Consider the following 26,854-nt stretch of genomic DNA (forward strand, 5'->3'; position numbering starts at 1 on the left):
AAATTAAAAAGTTTTCACACAAAACTAATACAGCCAAAAATTAGAAGGAAAACAGGAAACTGGGGGAATATTTTTTTTTACAGCAAATGTCTTTGATAAAGGTCTCATTTCTCAAATGAGCCAAATTTATAAAAAATAGCCATTCCTCAATTGATAGATAGTCAAAAAATATGAACAGGAAGTTTTCAGACTAGGAGATCAAAGCTATCTATAGCCATATTAAACTAAATCACTACTGATTAGAGAAATGAAAACAACTCTGAGATACCACCTCATAACTATCAGATTGGCTAACATGACAGAAAAGGAAAGTGACTTTTTAGAGAAGGAGATGTGGGAAAATGGGAACACTAATGTACTGCTGGTGAAGCTGTGAGTTGGTCCAACCATTCTGGAGAACAATTTGGAACTAAGCCCAAAGGACTATTAAACTGTGCACACTTTTTGACATAGCAATACCACTTCTAGGTCTGTATCCCAAAGAGATCAAAGAAAAGGAAAAAGGACCTACATGCACAAAAATATTTATAGCAGCTCTTTTAATGATAGCAAAGAATTAGAAATTGGAGGGATGTCCATCATTTGGGGAATGGCTGAACAAGTTGTGATATATGATTGTGATGGAGTGATGTGTTATAAGATGTTATTAGCAAGATGCTCTCAGAAAAACCAAGAAGACTTATATGAACTGATAAAAAGTGGAGTAGAAACAGGAGGACATTGTATACAGTAATAGTAATATAATATTGATGATCAATTGTGAAATACTTCAGCTACTCTGATCACAATAATGATCCAAGACAATTCCAAAAGACCCAGGATGAAAAATGCTATCCACTTCCAGAGAGAAAACTAATGGATTCTGAATCCAGACTGAAGTAGACTTCTTTTCTTTTCTTGGTTTATGTGTGTATGTGTGTGTGTGTGTGTGTGTGTGTGTGTGTGTTTTGCAACATGACTACTGCTGCATGGAAATATGGTTTGCATTACTTCACATGTATTGCTTACTTTCTTAAGGGGCAGGGGGTAGGGGGAGACAGAAGGGAGGGAGAAAATTTAGAACTCCAAATTTTCAAAAATGAATGTTAAATTTTTATATGTAACTGAGAAGTATTTAAAGAAATACACACACACACACACACACACACACACACACACACATATATATATATATATATATATATATATATATATATATATATATATATATATATATATATATATATATATATATATGCATATATGTGTATGTGTTCCATCTCTGACTTGTACCAATTTACCCCTCCTTAGGTATCTGGTGAATTCCTCTGATCCACTCATCTGGGAGGTGGGGCTGATGCTGCACCATATCAGCGCAGAACTTAGTGCAGATACCTGTAACCCTGTTGCCGTTCAGAACTCCTGAGTTCCAGTGACTCACTAGTGTCATGGTCCCCCAGTAGCAGAGATTACAGGAAGATGGCACTATGCCCAACTCCTTGTAAATCTTAAAGCACTATAGGTAAGCAAATTACTATTACTATTCACATACCATTTTGTTTTGGAGGAATAAAAGGTCAAAAATTCAAGATAAATAATGAAAACCATAAGTTTGAAGAGAACTATCACCATTTTTCCAATTATAAAGCAATCATCAAAACTTTTGTATGAATTAAAAATAGATAAGATCAATAGAACAGATTAGATAAGAAAAATATAACAGTAGCACAGAAGCCCAATGTTTAAAAAATTCAACAGTACAAAATGGTGGAGAAAGAACCTTCTATTCAATAAAAAAATATACCAGGAAAACTGGAAAGGTTTAGACCATCATGTTTACCATATTTGATTAAAAAAAATTCCAGATATAGAAGTGATTAGAATATTAAAAGGTCATTTTTAAGTGAAGAAAATGGAAGAATTCTTCTTTTTAGAAATTAATTTATTTTAAATACCAAAACTTAAATACACAATAAGAAAAGAAAAGGAAACATAATATAAACTTAAATACTAACACTTAAGTAAAAAATAAGAAAAGAAAAAAAGCATTTCCATGTGCACAGCCAAACATAAGAGAGGATTCAAATCATGTAACATTTCCATTTCAAGAAAGCCTATATAATAAATACTACACATTGTGTTCCAGGCTATCCATCTTCCTTGAGTTGAGAAATGAGAGAGGGGTTGAACAAACCTTTGCAGTTCCCCAACAAATGTTAAAAAGATCTGAACAATTTTCAAAAAGAGAAATGCAGAGTCTGAAGGGCCATTTGAAAAATTCTCCAGAGCACTATTAATAAGAGAAATGAAAATTAAAACAACCCTAAGAAGTCACCTTATACCATCAAATTGGTAAAAATAATAAAAGACAAAAATAGTGTTTCCAATAACTCTGAGCTATTCCCTGACACAAAACTCTACCTATCAATCAAAATGATTTTCTTATGGGAATACACATGTATAAAATTGCTGTTGGAGAGCTATCAATAGGTTCTGAAAAACAATTTAGAATTATACAAGGAGACTTCCTAAACTATTCACACCATCTGATTCAGTGAATTTTAGTACTATTTGCAACACATGTACCTCAGGGAGGTCAATGACAGAAAGTGGTAGGTACTTTTTATAGTAGTAAAAAAGATGGGTGAAATTATGTGTCTATCGATTAGGAAATGATTGAACAAATTGTGGCATAAGTATCCTAAGGAATAAAAGCATAAGAAATTTAGATATGGGAAAACTCATGTTAACTGGTGCTGACAACCATGTAAATGATGGCAACCCTGAAAGATAAGTGAAAGCAGAGGTCAAAATCAACATTAATTCTAGGGGACTCATTTTGGAGCATACCTCTCTTTATGACCCTGCAGGAAAAGGGCTAAGACTGACTTTCTACCATCTGTTGTTGAGTCTGCTATACAGCCCTAACTTCTTAAGGTCTAGGGTGCCTGCAGTCTTGAACTTTGAGCACCTGGAAATAATCCTACCAAATAAAGACAGCTTTCCTCTGACTAGAGAAATGTTTAATAGGGATGATAAATCACATGGACCATCAGCACCTAGGACACTTCCCAGCACTTGAAGGATACTTATTAATGCTTGACCAGGGGGATTCTGAAATCCACAGTAAATGCACTACTCCATCAGGCCCCTAGATTCAAAACTGCAATTATTAGCTCAACAATATACAAGGCTACCAGTAATGACATCTATGTAATGGAACTGGGATCCTTAATGATAATGTTTTTTTAAAAAAAGCATGCAATTATTCCCAGAAAGAGAATGGATGTATTGGATTACCTTTCTTGGGCTCAGGTGAGCATGCTTATATGTGAAGTACAAATACCTTCCTACCTTCTAGCACAGAGAGGAGGGGAGGGGAACAGGAGAGGGATGGGAGGAAAGAGAAGGGTAGGTAGAGCAGAGAGGGAAAAGTGATGGAGAAAGTGGAGAGGGGAAGGCATCAGGGGAAGGAGGGGAAGGAAGCCAGAGGGGAAAAGATAGGGAATGGGAGGAGAGGGTAGGGGAGGAATTGGGGAGGGGACAGAAGGTGAAGAGGAGAGGACTTAGGACCATAGAAGTCACTTGTCTGTGATCCCATGGGTCATAAAGAACAGAACTAGGATTTGAAAACAGCTCTCTTAACTCCAGATCCCATGTTCTTCCTACTATATGCCAAATACTTCTCTCCACCTTCCTGTGGATTCTTCTTCCTTTAGCTGTGACTCTAGAGCCTATACACACATTTCTATTTGTTTTTCTTTTTCCCTAGGGTTTTATGTTTGTAATAAATTGAACTTCAGAGCTTTGTCAAAGGAAGAAGGAACTAGTTGAGTTCTGTTTGAGAAATGATGTGGTGGCTCTCACAAATTTGAGTCCCACCCTGGTGACAAAACATTGTCATGCTGGATGGCCAAGAACCATAACTGTTGACAAATGAAAGTTATAGATGACACAATGCACGAGAGAGAGACACAGTATGGGTGCCAAAAGGTGGCATTATGTGTCTGATATTCAAAAAGTGCCATAAAGAGATATCAAGGAAATGTGTGGCTGGAAGAGACGTTAGACCAGTTCAGGGGCAAGACATATAGACAGCCTGAGAGCAACATGAGTACCAGGAAATACACAAAAGATCTCAAGAAAAATAGTAGGGTATGCTAGAAAGAGAACTGGCTCTTGAGTCCAGAGGCCAGGGTTCAAATCTTATTGACTGTGTGACCTTGGGAAAGATACAGCCTCCCCAGGTCTCCGCTTTCTCATCTGAAAATGGAGGGGATAAAGCTAGATGGTTTCTGAAGTCCCTTCTAGCACTAATGTTGTGATCTTAATGACCTCTATGAAAGGTCTACTGGATAACATGGACTAGAGGGGCACCTGGACAGGTTGCCACCTGTGCCAATAGAGGCATTACCCACATATGTGTGTGATCACAGAACCTCTGGAGTATTGGGAAATCTATACCTGCAAGTGGGAAGTTCAGTATAACGGGGCAAGAGCAGGAATCACTCACTCTCCCAGGTTTCCTGTATGAAAGGTATATAAGCCAAGGGAGGGGAGAAAACCCCCATACCAGGGTCATCTTTATGTCTACATTCCCACTAATAGATTGCAGGGACCATGTATCATTTCCTCTTAGACTTCATCCCTCCGCAGGCTAGACTCCCAACTTGTCACAGGACTTTTCCTTCCCTACTCTAGAAACTTCTTTATCCTAAAAGATCACTCCACCCTGGATTCCTTCTCACAATGGAAGCCCCTTCTGTCCCTTTTTCCTCTCCCTTGGATTGACTAGTTCCTCCCAGAATCTCCATTGAAAGGAGGCTGGCAAGACCAACCCATCCCTTAATTTCTCTTGAAACTACCCCCTGCCTCTGCAGATTTTCTCTGCCAAGAAGCTCAAGATACCTTCATCTCTCCCCAAGTGTCTTCTTTTCTGCCTTCCTTTATGGGTAGTCTTTACACAATAGCATATAAGCTCCTTGAGGGTAGGGATTAGGTGGCACAGTAGATAGAGTACAGACCTTGGAGGGAGGAAGACCCAAGTTCAAATCTAGCCTTAGATACTTCATAGCGATGTGATCCTGGACAAGTTACTTCACCTTTACCTCAGTTTCCTCATCTGTAAAATGGGAATAATAATAACACCTACCTCTCAGGGTTATTGTGTGGATCAAAATGAGGTAATATTTGTATAGCCCTTAGCTTGACAAGTACTAGGTGCTTAATAAAAGCTTGTGGACTTGACTTTAAATTGGTATCCACAGGTTACTCATACACTATAGCAGGGATCTTAACCTATGCTCCCCAGACAGATTTCAGGGGGTTGATGAACTTGGAGGGGGAGAAAAATTACATCTTTATTTTCACTAATCTTTGATTTCCTATGGAATCTTATGCATTTTATTTTATGCATTTTAAAACAAAAACATTCTTCTAACAAGAGGTTTTAATTTCCTGTTTAATCCTTTGTATTTTATGTATGTTAATTGGCTGTTTTATGTATGCATGTTGCTTTAAGGTAGATACTGTTCATTCATATAGGTAAAGGGATATGGGCAGGAAAAATCTATTTATGGCAGGTTGCTGATGATGCAGAAAAAGGGAAGTAGACTTTGGATTTTCATTAAATGCATAAACTCTTTATGAGCTGTTCAGACTCTGGAAGTTCATTGTTCCAGTAAACACATACTGAAGGCAGTAAAGGAGACCCAGAGCAGGTGAGGGAAGAGAGAGAGCAGCCAGTAGTGAAAGAACACAGTGAGTATTTTATGTAACTATGGTTTCTGTGCATGATCCAAGGTAATGGTGGTGAAGAAGATGATGATGATCGGGGTGAGGGGCAGGGATGGGGGGAAGGGGTTGTCATGGCAAAATTGATATCTCATCTTCTTCCCCAGTAGATCAGGCCCCAAGGGAACCCACAAAGAGATCCTTTGAGCACCTATTGGACATTGCCTGAGATCTGGTGAAGTAAATTATTTTATGGAACCAAGGCATTAAATGAGGCAAATGCAGAAGGAAATGAATTGTGATCTAAGATTACCTGGAAGCCAGATACCTAGTTTCTAGGTCTGATTCTGTGTCTTACTATCTGTGTACCCTTAACCATGTCATTTCCTCTCAGTGATCCTCAATTTCCTCCACTACATAATGAGAGGCTGGGACTAATTGATCTCTCAGCTTGAAAATTCTAGCTTGTTTAATTATTCTTGCGATCTAGGTTTAGAAGGACAGCTAAACAGCATACTTTCAATGCAGTATCTTAGGGCATAACCCCAATCACCTGGTCAGGTTATAGATCTTTGAGAACCTCACAAATTTAGTTTGGAGAGAAAGAGCTTCATTTTCTGAAAGGATATTTATTGAACAGGGATGTAGGAAAATAAATCATTTAGGCAGACCTTAAATCCCAGGACCATAATGAAAAACAATCTAGCAAGATCTAATTTAACTTTAAAAAAAATCCTTTTTGACTTGGGTGGAACTTGGTTGAAGTAGTTTTCACATATGAGGAAACTGGGGATTAAGGGTGTATACATGAACTGCCCATGCTCAAAACAGTGAGTAAATGTCAGAGGTGAAATTGAAATGGACGGACGGAGACAAGCACAGGCAAGAGTTAATTGAGAATTTGGGAGCGTCTTTATTAGCTGGCGGCTGTCCACAAAGGAAGCAGCCCTGAACAAAGGTGTGTGTGCCTTTTAAGCATCGTAGCACCTCCCGGTACAGCCTTGCGGTTCCAATAGCACACATTTTTCACAGAACAGTTTTGACAGGGGTTCCTAGGTGCTGCTAGGCAAGGGGGCACAACAGAGATGGGGGCCCAGGCAGCTGCTAGGCAAAGGGATACAACAAAAAGTGTAGCCACTAACAGAAAGTGGCTACTAGGCCCAACCCTGCCTAGAAACTCAACAGACATTATCTCAACCCAGGGGCTCCGGTGGGGGGGGGGGGGGGGAGGGGGGGAGGCGGGAAATAATTACTATTTCAAAATTTGAACCCAGTGCTCTTCAAACTCCATGTAACAGTTCTCTATCATTCATGTTGTATTGGTTAATCATTATTACAGGGGGAAAAATTCTTTTGAAAGTCCTTATTTCTCTTGTTTTGACACTATGCAAATCACTTAACTTAGGATCTGCTAATGAAGTGAGGACTCTAAATGAGGAATATTTTTCCTTTCCTAATGGTACGAAAGACTCCACAGCCAGGCTAGGGTTTCCAATTTCATTTGGATTGAGAAAAGAAGAGGATAAGGGTCGCTAACAATTTTTTTGTTTTCTTGTTAAGCCTTCCTTTTCCTGATCACTCAGCTTCTCTCCTATGCAAAGATATATTGACATACGACAGCTTTTCCAACTGCCTCTCTTTTAAGTTTATTGTGAGTTATGTTTTATTTTCCTGGTTCTTTATTTGACTGGTCATGTCCTATTCCACCTTTATAGAGGACAAAGTCTACTCAGCAGGTCACTGCTTCAAGAGCAGAATGGAAAGAAATGGCCCAGCATGACTCAGTCTATCAATGATTCAGAGGAAGGAGATGAAATTAGTCACTTCTGGTCAATGGACTGATAGCTCTTAGGACAACTTAGGACAACTAGGAAACAGCCCAAAGATGGAAGCTGGATGACCCAAAGGTCATCTAGTTGAATCCTCTCATTTTATAGAAAGTGAAAAAAACCCAGGGAAGTTCAGGAACTTAGCCAAAGTCAGATAAATAGTAGATGATCCATCAGAAATGAGATTGAAACTTCTCCAGTCAAATTGTGATTTGTTTTGAAAACTTAAATCTAGTTAGAAATCAGGACCTCGGAAGTATAGAATACCAGAGCTAGAAGGCAACTTGGTAACCTTGCATTCTAAACCATGTCCAAAAGGAATTGCCACTACAACATACTTGGAAAGTGGTCTTCCCTACTCAACCACATCCAGTGGCTCCCTATTGACTCTAAAATCAGATATGAACATCGTTATTTAGCTTTTAAAGTTCTGCACAACCTGAGCCCAACATCCCTTTCCATCTTCACTGGAAATTACTCATGCTCCCATGTAGTTTGGCTCTGACCCAAGACAAACGGGGATCCCTTCTATTCCCTAAAGACTAACTCCATCTCCTATCTCCCATGCCTGGAATGCATATCATCCTTAAATCCACCTCACAGATTTCTTTTTTTCCTTTAAGATGAAGCTCAAGTAATATCTTCTGCATGAAGCCTTTCCTGACCCTCTCCCCCCCATCTTGAATTTCTTTGTATTTAATTGCCTTGTATATCTAGGTAGAAATATAGTTATGTATTTATTCCTTTTACAATTATGCTGTATCTATTTTCATATGCCCTGGCAGACTCCTCCATTAGGATATAATATATGCATAACTCTAAAACAAATTTAGTCACAGAATTGTACATACAGGTCAAATACTTTTTAAACTGATGACCCACTTCACTTCTCCCTGAGCCAAATGATCTTTGCTGTATTTTTCTAGAATTCAAATACAATGAGTTCATCAGGTCCTGAACCAAACACTGTCTTTGTGGTGCCTCCCAAAGTTACCTCTCCTCAACCACCTCCTCCGCCTCCATACTCTTGTAACCAACCTCAAGTTCACCTATCTCCTGGGTACCAAACCCAAATGATCTTGCCTTATGAGCAAGAACATACAATACAGAAGATCTGGAAAGAAGGCAAAGTATTAGGGGTAAGTTGACTTTCTCTTTGAATATCAATGAGTGCACTTGATGTTTTTTGTTGTTGTTCAGTTGTTTTAGTCTTGTTTAACTCCTCATGACCCCAAGTTGGGTTTTCTTGTCAAAGATGTTGGAGTGGTTTGCCATTTCCTGGTCTTCCCAACCTCTAATGCCTCATTCACAAAATTAGCTTATATCTATTTTTAAAATATCTGTATATACTCACATGCATGCATGTTATCTTTGTCTACAGAAGATAAATTCCTTTATGACAAAGATTGTTTAATTGTATTCCCAGAGTCTAGTAGAGTCCTCAGTATGTAATAGGCTCTTAATAAATGCTTCTTGATTGACTGTTTGAGGAAGAGGTGGCTAACAAGAAAGTGGCAATGTTCTATTTGTTGTTGTTGTTTTGCTGTTGTCATGCAGTTGTGTCCAACTCTTCATGACCTTGAGGACCGTAGTATACCATGCTTTTCTGTTCTCTACTATCTCCCAAACTCTGTCCAAATTCACATTCATCATTTCTATGGCACTATCTAGCCATCGTATCCTCTTTTTTCTTTATGTCTTCAATCTTTCCCAATAGCAGAGTCTTTTGCTGGTGAGTTCGGTTTTCTCATTATGTGGCCAAAGTACTGAAGCATCATTTTCAGTATTTCACCTTACTGAATTAATTTCTTTTCAAAAGTTAATTAATTAATTAATTATTTTGTTTTCACCATTCACTTCCATGAGATTTTGAATTCCAGATTTTCTCCCCATCTTTTCCCTCTCCTCACTCCAAGACAGTGTGCCATCCAATACAGATTCTATACATACACTGAAGTAATTTCTTTAGTATTGACTGATTGACCTCCTTGACTCTCAGAAGTCTTCTCCAACACTACAATTTTAAAATGTTAATTCTGTGGTGCTCAGCTTTCCTTATACTCCGACTCTTATAGCCATAACCACTGGACAAACCATAGCTCTGACTATATGGACCTTTGATGGCAGGGTGATGTCTCTGTTTTTTAGTATGCTGTCCATATTTTTCATAGCTTTCCTTCCAAGGAACAAATGTTTGTTTGTTTTTATTTCATGGCTACAGTTACTATCTGCAATAATCTCTGAGCTCAAGAATATAAAAAATCTGACACTGCTTCCATTTCTCATACCTCTAATTTGCCAGAAGTGTTGGGACCAGTTGCCAAGATCTTAGGTTGTTTGTTTTTTAGTTAAGCTTCAAGTCAGCTGTTATATTTTTCTCTTTCATCCTCATCAACAGGCTTCTTAATTCCTCTTACTTTCTGCCATCAGAATGGTATTTCCTGCATATGTGAAATATAACCTTAATTCCCGATAACCTTAATGCCAGTTTTGATTCATCCAACCTGGCATTTCACATGATGTACTCTGCACATAAGTTAAATACCCATACCATTTCACTATTATGCCTCAAAGTCCTGTGGTGACAGGCAAGTGAGAAACAGCAGGTGTGGATACACTAGGAGCTGTAGTCACAACCCTGCACACAGGTGGCCCAGGCCATAGGGTGATTTCTCACTGGAAGCAGCAGTGGTACCCGGCAGCCCCCTGGGTGTCTGAGCAGCCTTTTAAGGATCGCACTGCTCACCTCCTGGTGTGAGGAAGGAGGCTAGAAAAGGTGCCCTAAACATTGTCTGCTTACCCAACCTTGACCTGATTACTGCATCAGGTGGGGAATCCCACTACGTGGTCAAAACACAAAAAAATGTACAAAATGTACAAAAACATCTGCAAAGATGGTTCCATTCACCATCGACACATGGTACATGCACACACTAATAGACAACACAAAATCCAGTAGACCTGAAAGAAGAACTGCTCTTGTTGCAAGAGAACTCAACAGGTATCTCATCCAAATTGCATCCGTGAGTGAAACAAGGTTGGCAAATGAAGGTCAGTTTACTGAAGTGGGAACTGTATATACCTTTTTCTGTTATGGGTACAGTGAAGGGGAGTGCCATGAAGCTGGCATGAGTTTTGCAATCAAAACTAATCTAATCAGCAAGCTGCTATGCCTGCCAAAAGTAGTAAATGACAGGCTCATGGCAATGCGATCGCCACTCATGGGAAAATGCCATGCCACCATCATCAGTGCCTACACTCCCACGATGACAAACCATGATGAAGTCAAAGAAAAATTTTGTGAAGACCTAGAGACCCCTATCATCAATGTGCTGAAAGAGGACAAACTTATAATTCTAGGTGACTTTAATGCTAGAGTAGCATCAGACTACCAGACTTGGCAGGGAGTCCTAGGGAGGAATGGAGTTGGAAACAGCAACAGCAATGGTCATTTACTGCTGAAGACTTGTGCATCACATGACCTTTTCATCACCAACATTGTTTTTCACTTATGTAAAAGCAATAAAACTTCATGGTTGCACCCTCGCAGCAAACATTGGCATCTAATAGACTATGTGATTATAAGGAGAAGAGACAGACAAGATGTGAGAGTGACAAAGACAATGTGTGGTACAGAGTGCTGGACTGATCATAGACTTATCCTTTCCAAGCTAAATATTCACATTCATCAAAAGTACTGCCATCAAGGCAAAATGACTACCAGAAGAATTAATGTCAACAAATTAGAGCTCTTCTCTGAGTGTGAACAATTTGCTGCTGACTTGGAGGGAAAGCTGAGCCACAGTTGGCAACAGTGGAGCAGAAAAGAAATGGGCAGCTTTCAGATATTTGGTGTACAGCACTGCATCTGCTCATCTGGGTCAGAACACTCTCAAACACCAAGACTGGTTTGATGAAAATGATGGGGAAATTCAGAAGCTGATAAACGAAAAACAAGAACTCCAGAAGATTTACCAGCAGGATAGTTCATCCACCTCTAAGAAGGCATCATTTAATTCCGTCAAAAGCAAAGTACAAGCAAAGCTTAGAGAGATGCAGGATTCCTGGCTCAATAAGAAGGGAGATGGAATTCAGTTTTATGCTGATAGTAACAATACAAAGCACTTTTATGATTCTCTGAAAGTTATTTATGGACCAAAAACCTATGGTGCATCACAACTACTCAGTGCTAATGGAGCCACATTGATTAGTGATAAGGACATGATCCTAGAGAGATGGGCTGAACACTTCCATGGTGTTCTCAACAGACCATCATAAATCAATGCTGTGGCCATTGACTTTACCTCAGGTTGAAGTCAATCCCTCCTTAGCTGAACTTCCAACTGAAGAAGAGGTTTTGAGGGCCATTAGACTCCTTTCATATGGCAAAGCACCTGGTGCTGATTCTATTCCAGCTGAGATTTACAAGGTAGGGGGACCATTGCTCATACAAAAACTGACTGAAATTTTCCAGGTTATATGGCAAGAGGAGGTTATCCCCCAGGAGTTCAAGGATGCCTCCATTGTCCATCTCTATAAAGGTAAAGGGAATAGATTGTCCTGAAGCAATCACAGGGGGATCTCTCTCTCTTAGTCATTGCTGGCAAAATTCTTGCTAGAGTCCTTCCTAATAGGCTGATCCTTCATCTGGAAGATGGTCATATACCTGAGAGCCACTGTGGTTTCAGAAAGGGCTGAAGAACAGTCAATATGATGTTTGCTGCCTGACAACTCCAGGAGAATGTCAGGAGCGCAACAGAGGTCTGTACACAACACTTATAGATTGACCAAGGCCTTTGACACTCTTAGTCCTGAGGGCTTATGGAAAATTATGTCAAAATTTTGTTGCCTAGAGAAGTTTATCAATATTGTACATCAGTTTTATGATGGCATGTTTGCCTGGGTTATGGATAATGGAGAATGCTCTCCTGCCTTCCCAGTCACCAGTGGAGTGAAACAGGACTGTGTGTTTGCTCCCGTGCTTTTTAGCATGATGTTTTCAGCCATGTGGTCAAATGCTTTCAATGAGAATGAACAAGACAACAAGGTCAACTACCATACTGATGTGAAGTTCTTCAATCTGAAAAGGCTACAAGCCAAGACCAAAGCGGAGGGAGTGTTGGTGCATGGTTTTCTGTTTGCAGATGATCATGTACTCAGTGCAGCCTCTGAGGCTGAGATGCAACAAAGTATGGTTCAATCCTCTGCTGCTTGTGCTAATTTTGGCCTAATAATTAACACCAAGAAAACACAGGTGCTCCATCAGCCACCACCACAGCATCCATACATAGAACCATCAGGTACAACAAATGGGGAAGTTTTGAATGCTGTGCATAAATTCACTTACCTTGGTAGTGTACTTTCCAGGGGTGTACACATTGACAATGAGGTTGATGCATGCATTGCCAGAGCTAGCTCAGTGTTTGAGAGGCTCTGAAGAAGAGTTTGGGAGAGAAGAGGTATTAGACTGACTACCAAACTGAAGGTCTGCAGAGCCATTGTGCTAACCTCATTGTTATATGTTTGTGAAACATGGACAGTCTAACAGCACCATGCCAGGAAACTGAATCGTTTCCATTTGAACTGTTTTAGGAAGATTCTGAGGATCACCTGGCAGAATAAGGTACCAGACACTGAAGTCCTTGCTTGAGCTGAACTACCAAGTATTCAAACTATGCTTCAGAGAGTGCAACTGCAAAGGGCTGGCCATGTTCAAATGCAAAATGTACACTTGCCAAAAGGACTATTTTAAGGAGAACTCATATGAGGCAGGTGATCACATGTGGCCAGAGAAAACAACAAAAGGACACTCTCAAGGTCTCTCTCAAGAACTTCGGATTTGACTTGCAACATGGGAGACACTGACACAGGACTGCTCATCATGGTGTGCCAACATCAGAAAGGGTGCCGTGCTTTTTGAGTAAAGCAGACTTGAGACAGGACAAAGTAAACACAGGATGCACAAATTTGGGATATCCACCCCAGATATTCACATGGACTATCTGTGCCCAAGCTGTGGTAGAGCATTCTGAGCTTGTTTTGGTCTGATCAGCCACAGTTGGACACACTGAAATTTCACGTTATCATGAGGTTGTCATTTTGGTCTTCTTTGAAGACAAAGAACAACAACCAACTAACCAACCAAGATGATCTGGTACTCCCATCTCTTTGAGGCCTTGCCACATTTTGTTGTGATCCACACAGTCAAAGGCTTTAGTGCAGTCAATGAAACAGAAGATTTTTTGTTGTTATTTTTTCCTGGAACTCCCTTAATTTCTCCATAATGCAGTGAATACTGGCAATTTGGTCTCTAGTTCCTCTGCTTCTTCGAAAATCAGCCTACTCTTATGGTAATTCTTGGTTCGCATATTGCTAATGCCTAGCTTGAAGAATCTTTTTTTTTAACTTATTTATTTAACTTTTAACATTCATTTTCACAAAATTTTGGGTTCCAAATTTTCTCCCCATTTGTCCCCTCCTCCCACCCCAAAACACCGAGCATTCTAATTGCCCCTATCACCAATCTGCCCTCTCTTCTATCATCCCTCCCTTCCCTTGTCCCCATCTTCTCTTTTGTCCTGTAGGGCCGAATAACTTTCTATACCCCTTTACCTGTATTTCTTATTTCCTAGTAGCAAGAAAAGTACTCGACAGTTGTTCCTGAAACTTTGAGTTCCAACTTCTCTTCATCCCTCCCTCCCCACCCCTTCCCTTTGGAAGGCAAGCAATTCAATATAGGCCATATCTGTGTAGTTTTGCAAATGACTTCCATGATAGTCGTGTTGTATAAGACTAATTATATTTCCCTCCATCCTATCCTGCCCCCCGTTGCTTCTATTCTCTCTTTTGATCCTGTCCCTCCCCATGAGTGTTAACCTCAAATTGCTCCCTCCTCCCAATGCCCTCCCCTCTATCATCCCCCCACCCCTCCTATCCCCTTCTCCCCCACTTTCCTGTATTGTAAGATAGGTTTTCATACCAAAATGAGTGTGCATTTTATTCCTTCCTTTAGTCGAATGAGATGAGAGTAAACTTCATGTTTTTCTCTCACCTCCCCTCTTTTTCCCTCCATTAAAAAGTCTTTTGCTTGCCTCTTTTATGAGAGATAATTTGCCCCATTCCACTTCTCCCTTTCTCCTCCCAATATATTTCTCTTCACCACTTAATTTCATTTTTTAAAGATATGATCCCATCCTCTTCGATTCACTCTGTGCATTCTGTCTCTCTCTGTGTGTGCATGTGCATGTGTGTGTGTGTAATCCCATGCACTACCCAGATACTGAAAAGTTTCAAGAGTTACAAATATTGTCTTTCCATGTAGGAATGTAAACAGTTCAACTTTAATAAGTCCCTTATGACTTCTCTTTGTTGTTTACCTTTTCATGTTTCTCTTCATTCTTGTGTTGGAAAGTCAAATTTTCTTTTCAGCTCTGGTCTTTTCATCAAGAATTCTTGAAAGTCCTCTATTTCACTGAAAAACCATTTTCCCCCCTGAAGTATTATACTCAATTTTGCTGGGTAAGTGATTCTTGGTTTTAGTCCTAGTTCCTTTGACTTCTGGAATATCATATTCCATGCCCTTTGATCCGTTAATGTAGAAGCTGCTAGATCTTGTGTTATCCTGATTGTATTTCCACAATACTTGAATTGTTTCTTTCTAGCTGCTTGTAATATTTTCTCCTTGACCAGGGAACTGCAGAATTTGGCCACAACGTTCCTAGGAGTTTCTCTTTTTGGATCTCTTTCAGGAGGGGATCTGTGGATTCTTTCAATATTTATTTTGCTCTCTGGTTCTAGAATGTGAGGGCAGTTTTCCTTGATAATTTCATAAAAGATGATGTCTAGGCTCTTTTGCTCATCATGGCTTTCAGGTAGACCCATAATTTTTAAATTGTCTCTCCTGGATCTATTTTCCAGGTCAGTTGTTTTTCCAATGAGATATTTCACATTATCTTCCATTTTCTCATTCTTTTGGTTTTGTTTTGTGATTTCTTGATTTCTCATAAAGTCATTGGCCTCCATCTGTTCCATTCTAATTTGGAAAGAACTATTTTCTTCAGTCAGCTTTTGAACCTCTTTTTCCATTTGGCTAATTTTTCTTTTTAAAGCATTCTTCTCCTCATTGGCTTTTTGAACCTCTTTTGCCAATTGAGTTAGCCTATTTTTCAAGGTGTTTTTTCTTCAGCATTTTTTTGGGTCTCCTTTAGCAAGGTGTTGATCTGCTTTTCATACTTTACTTGCATCTCTCTCATTTCTCTTCCCAGTTTTTCCTCCACCTCTCTAACTTGATTTTCAAAATCCTTTTTGAGCTCTTCCATGGCCTGAGCCCATTGGGTGTGCTGGGATACAGAAGCCTTGACTTTTATGTCTTTCCCTGATGGTAAGCATTGTTCTTCCTCATCAGAAAGGAAGGGAGGAAATACCTGTTCACCAAGAAAGTAACCTTATATAGTCTTATTTTTTTTTCCCTTTTCTGGGCATTTTCCCAGCCAGTGACTTGACTTCTGAATGTCCTCTTCACACCCACCATACCTCCAGATCCACCCAGCCAGCTTTTGGGGTCTGAGATTCAAATGCTGCTTCCCAGCCTCAGGGCTTTGGGAGGGGTCAGGGCTGCTATTCAGTGTGAGATTAAGTTCAGGTGCTCAGGTGGGGGCAGGGCCACCACACAGGGCTCAGTTCCCTCAGGGGGTTTATGTGGAGACCTTCAACAATGAATTCAGGCTCCTGCCTGCTTAGGGAGCCCCTGTCTGCCGCTGCCCCTGCTGCTGCCTCCTGAAGGGGCCTGAGTTGTGGGGACACCCCACTCCCCTCTCAATCAGCCAAAGAGACCCTCTCACTGACCTTCAGCACCTGTGGGTGGAGGGATCTGCGCAGCTGCTGGAGATTCCATCCCTGAATCCTGCTCGGATCTGCTCCTTTCGGTGTCATGCAGCCAAGGCAGGGCTGGGCTGGGCTGGGGCACAACAGACCTTTCATCGGTTTTTCAGGGCTCTCTGAAACAGAAATCTCATCCACTCTGTTGTTCTGTGGCTTCTGCTGCTCCAGAATTTGTTGGGAGTCCTTTTTTACAGATATTTTATGGGCTGTGGTTTCAGAGCTAGCGTATGTGAATCTTTCTACTCTGCCATCTTGGCTCCTCTCCCTAGCTTGAAGAATCTTAAGCATAACATTGTTGTCATGTGAAATGAATGCAACTGTTCAATAATTTGAACATTCTTTGGCCTTGCCCTTCTTTAGGATTGTGACATAAGCTCTTCTTTTCTCATCTATTGGCCACTGTTGAGTTTATCAAATTTGATGTATATTGAATGCAGCACTTCAGTAGCAGCATCTTTTAGAACTGTAAATAGCTCTGCTGGAATGCTATCACCTCCACCAGCCTTATTGTTTTCAATGCTTCCTAAGGCCTACTTGAGTTCCTTCTCCAGGATGTCTGATTCTAGATCAGTAATCACATCATTGTGGTTATTGGTGATATGAAGATCTTTCTTGAATAGTTTTTCTGTGTATTCTTGATTCCTCTTCTTAGTCTCTTCTGCTTTTGTTAAATCCCTACTGTTTTTGTCTTTTATCATGTCCATTTTTGCATGAAATGTTTCCTTGATATCTCTGATTTTCTTGAAGAGATCTCTTGTCTTTCCCATTCCATTATTTCCCTCTATTTCTTCACGTTGCTCTTTAAAGAAAACCTTATCTCCTCCTGCCATGCTCTGGAATTCTGCATTCAGTTTGGTAGATCTGTCCCATTCTCCTTTACCTTTTCCTTTCCTTCTTTCCCTAGCTATTTGTAAAGCTTCATCAGACTGCCATTTTGCTTTCTCCCTCTTCTATTGCTTTGGAATTTTTTGTTGTTGTTGTTGCCTCCTGTACAACACTGTCAACCTCTGTCCATAGTTCTCTAGACTCTATATCTACCAGTTCTAATCCTTTATCTATTTATCTATTTACCACCTTCACTTCATAATCATAAGGGATGTTACTTAGGTCATACCTATATGGTCTGATGGTTTTTCCTATTTTCTTTCATTTAAGTCTGAATTTTGCAATAAGAAATTCTGAATTTTGCAATAAGTTCTGAATTACAGTAAGCTCCGGGTCTTGTTTTAACTGACTGTGTAGAGCAGGGGTGAGGAACCTGTGGCCTCAAATCTGCATGTAGCCCTCTAGGTCCTCAAGGGCAGCTTTTTGACTGAATCCAAACTTCACACAACAAATCCACTTAAAAAAAGGTCCTCTGCTCTTCCTCAGTAATGTATTGGATACCTTCCAACCTGAGGGGCTCATCTTCTGATGTCATCTCTTTTATTATTTTAGTACTGTCCATGGGGTTTTATTGGCAAAGATACTGGAATGGTTTGCTATTTCATTGTCCTGTGGATCAAAAGTCTCCACTGTGACCTGGCCATCTTGGGTAACCCTGCAAGCCATAGGTCATACTTTCATTGAGTCCCTCCAACAAAACAAGGCAGTGATGGGGGGAGGAACAATAAACACTTATTAAGTGCCTTTTGTGGGTCAGGCACTGTGCTAAATGCCTTAAGATGCTTCCAATCTAAAGGGAGAAGACCGCACATAAAAGGACACAGGAAAGCAAGGTGGGGACACCAGGGAGTAGCTGGCATGAGGACATCTTGCTCCATGGAGTTAAAGCCAGACAGAGGAGCAGATGCAAAGTGGGATGAGCTGAACTTCCACTGTCTGCCTCCTATAAAGGAAGGCTTTGAGAGGAGTTTGATATTGCTCCCTCTAGCTCCAGGGTCTGAGGAGAGAAGAGATTGAGGGAGATGGTGTCAGGGTTTGAGTCAATCTCATCATGATGAGATTAGAAGTAAGGAGCACAGTAGAAACCAGACAGAATAGCAGATGCAAACTAGAAATATAGTGCTGAAGTCCTGGAAAGATATTAAAACTCAATATGTGCTTAATTAATGTTTGTTAAATTGGTGTCGTTTCTATTAATGGATTCCAAGAAATGAATGGTTCCTTTCAGAGACAAAATTAAAGAAGGTGATGCTTAAGCACAACCAAACTCTCTCAAATAAACCCTCATTAAAAGTCAATGGGAAAGGTGGGAGTTAAAGAACACAAGAATTCAGATTCCTTCCTCTCAAAATTCTGTATTCTTTGAAAATGTTGGCAAATGGTTTTGGGGCAGGGGGAGAGAGGGAAAGGGACATTCAAGACCTCAGAGGTTAAATTCATCTGAATGAAATCTGTCTTAATTGTGTTCTCCCCTGACAGGCTATCCAGATTATGATAGGACTGATACACATCGCCTTAGGGGGTGTTCTACTAACTATGACGACTTGGGGATACCTCTCAATCTCTCTCTTGGGAGGATATCCTTTCTGGGGAGGAATTTCGGTGAGTAAATTGCTATTAACTATTGATATCAATATTAACAAATATCAACAAATTCAAAGCATTCTTGTAAATAAAATCATTTTCATATGCAAAAATTGTATACTAAGAGCCCCCACAAAAAGCTATAGGGCACAGAAAAAGTTATTGAGGGAAAGAATGGAGGGAGGATAAGTCAGGTCCCAGGCTGTGTAGCAATGCAAGAAATGTGTAAGGAGGCAGAACTATCTGTGTATCCTCAGGGCCAGCACTGTGCCCAGCACCACACAGATATTTAATAAATGTTTGTTCAGTGGATTTGAATTCCTCTCTCATCTCTGCCCATCCTTCCATCTTCAGTTTTCTCTTTGTCTCTGTCTCCCCCTCCGCCTGCTAACCTCCCTCACCACCACCACCACCACCCCACCTACCCCATACCTACCCCCCACCCCCGACCCCTGCTTTCCTTCCCTATTTCCATCCTTAACCTTTCCTCTTATTGTCACATTGAACACATTTGGAAACATCTAGCATGGCTGGAGAGGCTGTGGATATATAGAGAGATAAAACAGAACCAAATGGATGGGCTTAGGGTGTTTACATTTCAGAGATTCCCTATCCCCAGTTTCTGTTCACCCTCTTCCAGGCAAGCTCGCACTTTGGGACCTCAGTCTGTTTGCTCCTGACCTCTCTCCTAGTGGGGCTCCTTGAGCCTCCCAGTCAAAGTCCAAGGTCCAAGGACAGTGGTCCTAACTGTTGGTGCCACTAACCATTGACCTTAGGGGAAAGAGGACCAGGAGTAAATGGGAACAGAACATGAAGCAGGGGTAAAGAGCTGGGTCATGGGTTAACAGACTTACAACTGGAAGGATTCTTAGAGTCCTTTTAGTCTTACGGGGAAACTGAGACCCAGTGAGGTTAAATGATATCCAAGGTCACCCAGGTAGTAAGTGACCAAACTGACTCCTGAGACAGTGCTCTTAGCAGGTCAGGGAGGAGGGCAAAGCTGAAGAGAAGAGCAACAATGGTTACCCTATATCTACGGAAACATCTGTATAAAACATGAACAAGAAGCCAGTCCTTTTCCACCAGATGTTTCCAAATACCTTGAAGCAGACAAAATATGAGCTAACATCCCATTCCCCCTTCAAGTGGGTGTTTTGGGGCCAGGTAGACACAAATTGGACTCCCCATGCCATGGTAGGGGCAGGGCATGCAAGGAGTAGCCAGGGAGGGATACCTAGGGAATGAAGTGGCCATAGTGCATAGAGTGCTGGACCTGAAGTCAAGAAAACTCATCTTCCTGAGTTCAAATCCAGCCTCAGATACCAGTTCGATGACCCTGGGCAAGTCACTTCACTCTGTTTCCTCATCAAATGAGCTGGAAAAGGAAAAGGCAAATCAATATCTTTGCCAAGAAAGGCCCAAATGGGACCACGAAGAGTCAGATATGACTGAAAAACAACTGAGCTACAGCAACCTCCTTCCCTGGAGAAGGAATGGAATGGGGGGAGGGGTTCTCATTGGAGGAGCCCCAGTCCATCTTTTTTTGTCCTCCATCCTAAGGAACAGGGATCATTCCAATTGGGTGTCTTCCTAGGTGGGTGAAGGGAAAGGATTATAACAGAGATACCCCCGCCCCCTCCAGTCCTGCTCTCTGGTCTCTTGCTAACACGCCCTCTTTCTTTTGTGCCAGTTTCTCATTTCTGGATCCCTTTCTGTGGCAGCCCAGAAGACACCAGTCAGTCTCTGCAAGGTAAGTAAGACCCACCTGAGCCCACCTGGGGATCAGCAGGGCTGTTGTAGGGTGAGGGATAGACATGTGAACTGACAAGAGGCCTGTGGAGAGTCAGAGGGGGAACTTTTTACATAGATGTGTGTGTATGTCTGTATGTGTATATATGTGTATGTATACATATATACACACACACACATACACATACACATATACTCACATATTTATTCACTATGCCTGGCACAGAGAAGACATTTAGCAAATACTTTTTCATTCATTCAGTCATTGACCTGTGCAGAATGTGTGTAAGTGTGTGATGAGTGTGTGTGTGTGCATATGTTAGTGTGTCTATACCTGTGAATATGAAAGGTCATGTGCACTTGACAATGAGATACACATACACAGATACATGCTTATTTGATTTTTTAAGTGCCTACTATGTGCCAGGAACTATGCTAGGTACTGAGGGTTTAAAGACAAATGTTTCTGTCCTTCAGAAGTTTCCATTCCCCTCAGAAATATCTCTCACTAGGCCTAGACTTCCAGACTCTGTTTTGAAAGGGACCTTCCATTCAATTTAATTCAATAAACATTTTCTTAAACCAACTTTGTCGAACGCACTAAGTGAGGTGCTGGGAACAGAGAACCATTCTCTGTCATGCACACATACACATACATATCCTACACATGTTCTCAGACACATGTTCTTGCACAATCATACTCATATATACACACTCACATATACTATCTTGTAGTATTGATAAACCTGTACATACATTACCTAACTTGCAAATGTACACAGACCTGCACAATACCTACTCAAATGGTCACATACGCACCCTTGGTGATGCCCACACCCTCCCCCACATTCTCTCCCACACTAAAGCTTGAGCAGCATCCCATGACATTCCTCCCTTGAAAATGACATGGCCTCAGGACTGGAAGCACTTGAGGAGGTCAACTGGTCCAACCTAGACTCGACCAGGGAATCTTATCTACAACCTCCATAACAAGGGTTATCCAGTCTCTACCTGGAGATCTTGAGAGAGGAGTGATCCTCTACTTCTCAAGGCAGTGCGTTCGACTGTGAGGGACTTTTACTTCTACTTGTTAGGAAATTTTTCTTTGAACTGAGCCAAGGCAAACCTCCACACAGTGGCATTTATTCCTTCTCACTCTGCCCCATAGGGCCAGGCAGGACGAGATCACTCTGACTTGCACAGATGAGCTCTCCAAATACTTGAAGGCATCTGTGATGCCCTGCCTAAGCCTTCTTCTCTAGTCAAGAGCTCCTCCAACCACTTGTCCTATGACATGGTCTCCAGTCCCAACATCACGGTGGCTGCTCTTCTACAGAGCCGCTGAAGCCTCTCAGTGACTTTCTTAGCACTCCACACTGGATCCCGGGCCATCTCCAGTCATCCTGATCTACATCTGGCCACTGGACCCAGATGGCTCTGGAAGAAAAAGTGAGGCTGGTGACCCTGCACAGCCCTGCCTCACTTCAGTCCAATTCACTGGCATGTCATGGCATCACCTTCCTGGTGTCATGGTACTCTTCAAGAATGCAGGACAGCCAACAACAGCAGCACTTCAGATCTCAGAGAAGACAGCTCTCTCAGTGCAGCCTAGCATTAGCATTGGCACTTGGGGCTCCCATGTCATGCTTAGAACTCTAGCCAAATCCCCAGCTCCTTCTCATAGAGGCTGGTATGAAGCCAAGTCTTCCTCATCCTGGCCTTTGTTCTGAAGACTGTATCTACTCATCTTACCCAGGCTGGAAGTGCAGTCTGGTCCCATTGCTGACTTTGGCAGAAATTCTGACCTGCTCCATTTCCTGCCTGGGCTGATTCAAGCCTCCTTAGGCAGCTCCCCACCCCCTCCCCAGCTCTATGCCTCATGGACATAGTGGACTTAAGGCAGGTACCTGATTGGCTTTAGCACTGCTGCAGTACACACCCTCACACACATACACACAGATACACACCCACACACAGTCACTGCACCTCTTCTTCCATCCATACCAATTCCCCTTTCCCATGACCCTCCTTGTTTCTTTCTCAGATAAATGGCAGCCTAGGAATGAATATTGTCAGTGCCATCTTCTCAGTTGTGGGCATCATCCTTTTCATCATAGAGATAAGTATGTATGGAAATTACTACGGCCCTTTTGACCACAACCAGTACTACTACTACTATCGTGTGGTGAGTATCAAGATTTTCCTGAACCCCTACAACCTCAGGTGGAACTAGTGGTCCTTTAGTCCATCAGGATGAATGGTTCTCTCACATCGCTGTCACAAAGTGAACTAGCACATGACAAGAGGGATTTCTGAACTGTTTCTTTTCCAAAAATCTGAACTACTTAGTTCAGTGACTTCACTGAACAGCTTCTAAATCATACTGTTCAGGGTTCTAGTTGACTCCCCCTTCCACAATCCTCCTATTGTGACCTTCTGTGGTGTCTCTTCTAGTTGGATTTATCATAACAATGTCTAAAGGAAGGGCCTGTAGAACAAAGAGCATAGACTATTGGAGCTGGGTGGGCCTTAAAACAGAAGATATCAGAGCTGGGAGGGGCCTTAGAAAGGGAATGTCAGAACTGAGAGAAATCTGACCTTCTAAGCCATCTAATCCAATCCGCTCGTTTTATAGATGGCAACACTGTGTTCCAGGAGGGGTGACTTATCCAAGCTGACATGGCTGGTCAGTAGCCAAGCCACGGTTCAACAAGGCCTGCTATCTGACTCCCACCTGAGCCATAGAGTCCTGCTCCAGGGCTGCCTGTGATATACCCAGAGATAGGAGGTTTTCTATTGCCAGTTCTGTTGGGGAGCAGTGGAAAGGTCTATTCCCAAGACAGAGGAGTGAGCTTAGAACCACCAGCAGGGGCTTCCTCATGGAACAGCTGTGCCACCCATCCTGGGAACAGCCAACATTCAATGCCAATTCCCAGGAAAGCCTCTGCCCCCATAGACAGAAGAAATGGGGAGAGAAAAGTCAAGAGCCCCCAAAGCCTTAGTTGCCAGGCATCTCTTCCTCCTCAAACTATGTTTTAATTTAAGGACCACAGATTTCAATCTTGAAGGGGACTTAAAAGGCAGCTAGCTTAATCCCCTTTTTAATAAACATAATATCTAGCATTTACTTAGCACCAGGATATTTACAAAGTGCTTCACAAATATCCTCATAACAATCCTAGATGCTATTGTACCCATTTTACAGATGAGGGAACTGAGGTACAGAACGGTTAAATGACTTGTCAAAGATCACACAGGCAGAATCTGAGGTAGGATTTGAACTTAGACCTTCTTGACTCCAAATCCAGCACTGCACCACTTAGCTGCCTCATTTTCCAGAAATGTAGGCCTAGACTAAGGAGGAACAAGACTCACCCAAAGTCACACAGATGGTAAAAGACAGAGCCCAGACTGAATAACACAGGATCCATGACTCCAAACCTAGCCTTCTTCCCATTCACTCTTGTTTTTTAAACTTGTTTTAAAAAATATTTCATTGATCATTAAAATATCTAATTCAATAATTAATAGCTTAATTCCAATATAATTGGTTTCCTTTATAATCCTATGTATTTGGGGAATTTAAAGGCTTGATCTTGAGAAAGGACCCATGAAATAAAAATGGTGAAGAACTCCTAAACTATACCATCATCTCCTCAATTTACAGATAAAGAAAGTGAGGCCCACTATGATCTGTGGGACCCTGAGCAAATCCTTTTCTCTGGGCCTCCATTTCTTCATCTGTAAAATGAGACAGGTAGACAAGGTGACTTCCAAAACCTCATGCAGCTCCAGATTTACAATTCTAGGCAACTGAGACCCAAAGCAATGAAATCGGTAACTCTGGGGCAGAATAGAATTCAGTAAGAATATAAGAGAGGTACAAACACCCAAGGGTGAAGAGATTATGTCTCAATATTGGGGTTATGAAGGAAGGCTTCCTGAAGGAGGTAGCATTGGAATTGTCCCATATGAGAGGAGTCATTTTTCCAGCAGCTGGAGATGAAGGGGGCACCCAATGTTGGGGGAAGATCTCTCTGCAGATGATGGAATCCTAGGCTGAACTGCCTCACAAGGCTGTCAAGAGAATCAAAGTGGCTGAAGGGAGTTATTTATACCATCCCTAAAGGTCTACTTAACATGATGAACCAGTATCATTGAGCTCTAGGTAGGACCTCAGACCAGATCAAGTTCAACCCTTTTATATTTGAGGAAGCTATGATGCAGTGACTTTCCCAGGGTCACACAGCATGTACATTTATTATGTGGGATCTGAACCCCACTTAATGAACCAAATGGCTGTTTCTGTCCCTGTATCAATGTAGAACAAGGACAGGCTCTCTGGTGTTGGAGACAGATGGCCCGGGTTCCAGGTCCTATTCAGCCATTTACCACAGATATGATCAAATCCTTTCTGAGACTCCCATTTTTTTCTCAATGCTAGCAGTAGCTAAGATTTATATACAGAATACCCACTATGTGCGTACCTCTGTGCCAAGAGCTTTATAATCATTGCCTCATTTGACCTTGAGAACAGCCCTGGGAGGTAAAGAGTTTTTTAACTACAGTTGCTTCCTAAGCCTGGACTGAGAGCTCTATCCACTCCCCCATGCTCCTCTTCACAGATGCTATACTGCTGGGGGAGAAATGAGAGAGGCCAGAGAGGGGTAACATTCATCTCTGTGGAGACTAAAGTTGCATATATTGGATGCCTCCAGAGAGTATGCTCTCTATTTTTTTCTGCTCTCAGTCTATAGGAAAAGGGATCGCCTCCATATTGCTCCTCTTTTCCATCCTGGAATTTGTCATCACCTGCATATCCTCCCAAGCTGGATGCCGAATGGTCTGCTCCCAGACCAACCAGGTGAGTCCTGGCATTCTCTACCTCAGTAGTCAATGACTTCTCCTCCTTCTCTTGGTCAAGAGAGCAACCAAAGGAAAGAGACACAAGATGGTCCCAGGGAGTGAAGAAGACACCTGTCATCCTTTCATTTCTCTCTGTTTCAGGTGGCTATCATTGCAAACGTTTCCCCTGCTCAAATAGTGCATCCAGTGATCATCCCTCAACAAGAAGTCAATCCTGCATTTTATTCAAATGCAGGCCTTAGTCAACAATAATCCAGCTCAAGGGGGAACTTTGCCTGAGGGAAAAGTGATACCTCCCCAGCTCTCCAGAATTTCCTTAATCAATTTCCGTCTTTCTTGGTGATTTGATGAAAGCCGCCTTTTCCCCATGTGCATCCTGGCTGTGGTCCTTCATTCTGGCTCTTAGACTAAGAGCCAAAGATGGGCCAAGATTGAATAGATTCATGGGCAGCCCTCTCTCACTCTCTTCTTCCACTTAGTTCTCATGCAAACCCTCCATGTCTTATTTCCTACATAAAAATGGAAAAACGACTCAACACTTTACTCATTCTGAGAAGGCCTATCTAAGTCCATACAGTCTGCATGTGCACATATTCCAAGGACAGGGGATGCTGATCTGAGACATGGTCTCTGGGAAATTTCTTCTTTCATTTTGCTTTGCTTTGGTTGTGACTCAGAAAAAAAAAGCTCATTTATTATATGCCTTTTGGTTTGAAAAATAAATTTCATTGATCTGTTTTATTATTATATTGCTTCCCAATGTATTTTTCCCCTTTCCTTCTCTTCCTCTGCCTCCCAGAAAACAATACCTTGTAATAAAGAATAAAAAAAAAGAGAGATAAACCAATTTCCCTTTGCAGAAATGGGGGAAGGGGTAGATCATGGGTGTGTAACATCACATCAGATTTTTTTTATGTATTGATCATTTTTGTTGGGTTTTTCTTCTTCTTGCTCTTTGTATTTTTTCTTAAAAAATCCTTGGTTAATAGGATGACACTAAGTGAAGGGATACGGTAGGGGGAAGCTATGGTATTAACCCTAACTCTGAACAAAACATAGCAATACAATTTATTTAAAAGAATAGTTTGACAAAACTAACATATCAAAAAAGTCTGACATGATACATAGTGTTCCAACCCAAAAGCCCCCACCTTTACAAAGGGAGGAGGAAGGGCCTTCTTCTGTCTCTTCTTTGGTCAACTTAATTGTATCATTCCATTTTACTGGTTCTGTCATTAATTTTCCAGCCATTTATGTTGTAAAAGTCACAGTGTGTATTTTTCTGGCCCTATTTTATTTCATTCTATATCAATCACTATGAATTTCCATGCTTCTCTGTACTTATCATA

At 41.4% G+C, this 26,854-nt stretch overlaps 1 protein-coding gene across 1 annotated transcript; it reads left to right on the plus strand.

Moving 5' to 3' along the window:
* Nucleotides 1–5,634: 5,634 nt before the first annotated feature.
* LOC140523413 (membrane-spanning 4-domains subfamily A member 8-like) lies at nucleotides 5,635–26,252 on the plus strand. The gene is made up of 7 exons (XM_072638296.1): nucleotides 5,635–5,739; nucleotides 8,468–8,680; nucleotides 18,786–18,908; nucleotides 20,581–20,640; nucleotides 22,684–22,824; nucleotides 25,390–25,503; nucleotides 25,647–26,252. Exons 2-7 carry the CDS (start codon nucleotides 8,480–8,482, stop codon nucleotides 25,755–25,757), a joined length of 750 nt encoding a protein of 249 aa, XP_072494397.1. The 5' UTR covers nucleotides 5,635–5,739; nucleotides 8,468–8,479; the 3' UTR covers nucleotides 25,758–26,252.
* The last annotated feature ends 602 nt before the right edge of the window (nucleotides 26,253–26,854 follow it).

The sequence above is a fragment of the Notamacropus eugenii genome, chromosome 2, assembly GCF_028372415.1.
Source record: "Notamacropus eugenii isolate mMacEug1 chromosome 2, mMacEug1.pri_v2, whole genome shotgun sequence".
Classification (NCBI taxonomy): Eukaryota; Metazoa; Chordata; class Mammalia; order Diprotodontia; family Macropodidae; genus Notamacropus; species Notamacropus eugenii.

Excerpts from the sequence above, each read along its gene's own strand:
- LOC140523413 (XM_072638296.1), top strand. The coding sequence starts at position 8,480 with ATGAGTTCATCAGGTCCTGAACCAAACACTGTCTTTGTGGTGCCTCCC. Across the intron at positions 8,681-18,785 it reads AAGAAGGCAAAGTATTAGGG|GCTATCCAGATTATGATAGG; the intron begins GTAAGTTGACTT and ends CTCCCCTGACAG. Across the intron at positions 20,641-22,683 it reads CACCAGTCAGTCTCTGCAAG|ATAAATGGCAGCCTAGGAAT; the intron begins GTAAGTAAGACC and ends TTTCTTTCTCAG.